The 1,842-nt window shown below is 68.2% G+C and overlaps 1 protein-coding gene across 1 annotated transcript in view; it reads left to right on the top strand.

Moving 5' to 3' along the window:
* UBTF (upstream binding transcription factor) overlaps positions 1-1,722 on the top strand; it is a gene marked incomplete at its 5' end in the record, with an annotated part of 9,629 nt that extends 7,907 nt beyond the window's left edge. Inside the window, 4 exons of the mRNA XM_026058461.1 lie at positions 61-108; positions 221-289; positions 1,081-1,227; positions 1,513-1,722. Coding sequence (XP_025914246.1) covers positions 61-108; positions 221-289; positions 1,081-1,227; positions 1,513-1,707 — 459 coding nt within the window. The remainder of the gene's footprint in view (positions 1-60; positions 109-220; positions 290-1,080; positions 1,228-1,512) is intronic.
* Between the last annotated feature and the right edge of the window lie 120 nt (positions 1,723-1,842).

The following is a 1,842-nucleotide window of genomic DNA, read 5'->3' as shown; positions in this document are numbered from 1 at the left end:
CCCCGCAAGGGCGCACGCCCGGCGCTGCCCCCGTCCTCACCGTCTGCTCCGTCCCCGCAGAGCCTGTCGCCCCAGGAGCGGGCTGCCTACAAGGAGCACACTTCCAACGTGAGTATCCGCCGGCCCCGGCGCGCCCGGGCCCCGGCCGTCGCTGCCGCGCGCTAGGCGCTGTACGGCCCCGCTGCTCTGAACGGTTTTGCCTCGTTCCCCCCCCCCGCAGAAGCGCAAGAGCATAGGGAAGATCCGGGGCCCCAACCCCAAGATGAAGCCGACGATGCAGTCCAAGTCGGTGAGTCGGCGCGGTGCCGTTCCCGGTGCGGGGGACCCCCGGCACTCTCCGGGAAGGGGGGGAATGGGGGGGCCACCCTGTGTGCACCCCCGGGCCCCTGCCACTTTCGGCAGCCTCCCCTTTTCCCGCAGTAATAAACCAAGGGGCTTTTGGGGACATCCGTGGCGCGAAGCGGGGAGAGACTCGCCGCCGAGGAGGAGGGTCCCGTGGAGGGTGCCGGGGTCCCGTGGAGGGTGCTGGGATCCTGTGGTCAGTACCAGGGTGCCATGGAGGGTACCAGGATCCCATGGAGGGTACCAGGATCCTATGGAGGGTGCCGGGATCCCATGGAGGGTGCTGGGATCCCATGGTCAGTACCAGGGTCCTATGGAAGGTACCAGGGTCCCGTGGAGGGTGCCAGGGTCTCGTGGTCAGTACCAGGATCCCATGGAGGGTACCAGGATCCTGTGGTCAGTACCAGGATCCCATGGAGGGTGTTGGGGTCCCATGGTCAGTACCAGGATCCCATGGAGGGTGCTGGGGTCCTGTGGTCGGTACCAGGGTCCCCTGGAGGGTACCAGGATCCCATGGAGGGTGCTGGGATCCCATGGTCAGTAACAGGGTCCTATGGAAGGTACCAGGATCTCATGGAGGGTGCCAGGGTCTCGTGGTCAGTACCAGGATCCCATGGAGGGTGTTGGGGTCCCATGGTCAGTACCAGGATCCCATGGAGGGTGCCGGGGTCCTGTGGTCGGTACCAGGGTCCCATGGAGGGTGCTGTGGTCCCATGGAGGGTGCCGGGGTCCCCGCAGGAGTCCGAGGACGACGACGAGGAGGAAGAGGAGGAGGAGGACGACGACGAAGACGACGACGACGACGATGACAACGGCGACTCGTCGGAGGAGGCCGGCGACTCGTCCGAGTCCAGCAGCGAGGAGGAGAGCGAGGACGGGGACGAGGTGAGGCGGCGGCGGGGGGGTTGGTGTGGGAGGGGGGGCGTCACCCTCGGTCGGGCCTGGGGGGGTCCCGTAGGGGCCGGGGCAGGGGAGCATCCCGGCAAAAAGGGGAGGTGGGGGGGGCCGGGTCCCCTCCGCCGGCCGCGCCAGGAGCCGTGTCCCCCCCCCGGCGCAGGTCCCCGGGGCGCAGAGGGGCGGGTTGCGCAGAGCCCCAGCGAGCAGAGAAAAAACCTCCTGTCTTTTTCCGGGTGGAGATACTGAGTCTGGTCTCGGCTCCGTTTGCGCCAGTGTCAATGCCGAGTAAGTCACCAGAGTCAAAGCTTTGCACCGGTGCAACTGAAATCAGAGTTTGCTGGATGGCGCTGGGGCCAGAAACCGTGTCCGTGCCTTGTGCTCGCCGCCGGACAGGTGAGGCGTCTCGGCCCCCTCGTTCGCCCCGGCTCACCGCCTCGTCCTTCCCCGGCTCTAGAGGGGGGAAACTGAGGCACGAGGCGGGTCGGGTGCCCTACCCCGGCTCGCGGGGCCAGGCAGCGGCAGAGGTGAGGGTATAGGGTATAGGGTATAGGGTATAGGGCAGGGCCCCCCCCCCGGCCCCCCCGCGGCCCCCCCAGACCCGCT

Source organism: Apteryx rowi, unplaced genomic scaffold (assembly GCF_003343035.1).
Source record: "Apteryx rowi isolate R43461 unplaced genomic scaffold, aptRow1 scaffold_1471, whole genome shotgun sequence".
Taxonomy (NCBI): domain Eukaryota; kingdom Metazoa; phylum Chordata; class Aves; order Apterygiformes; family Apterygidae; genus Apteryx; species Apteryx rowi.
The sequence above is the reverse complement of the archived record's forward strand: the minus strand, read 5'-3'. Positions and strand labels throughout refer to the sequence as shown.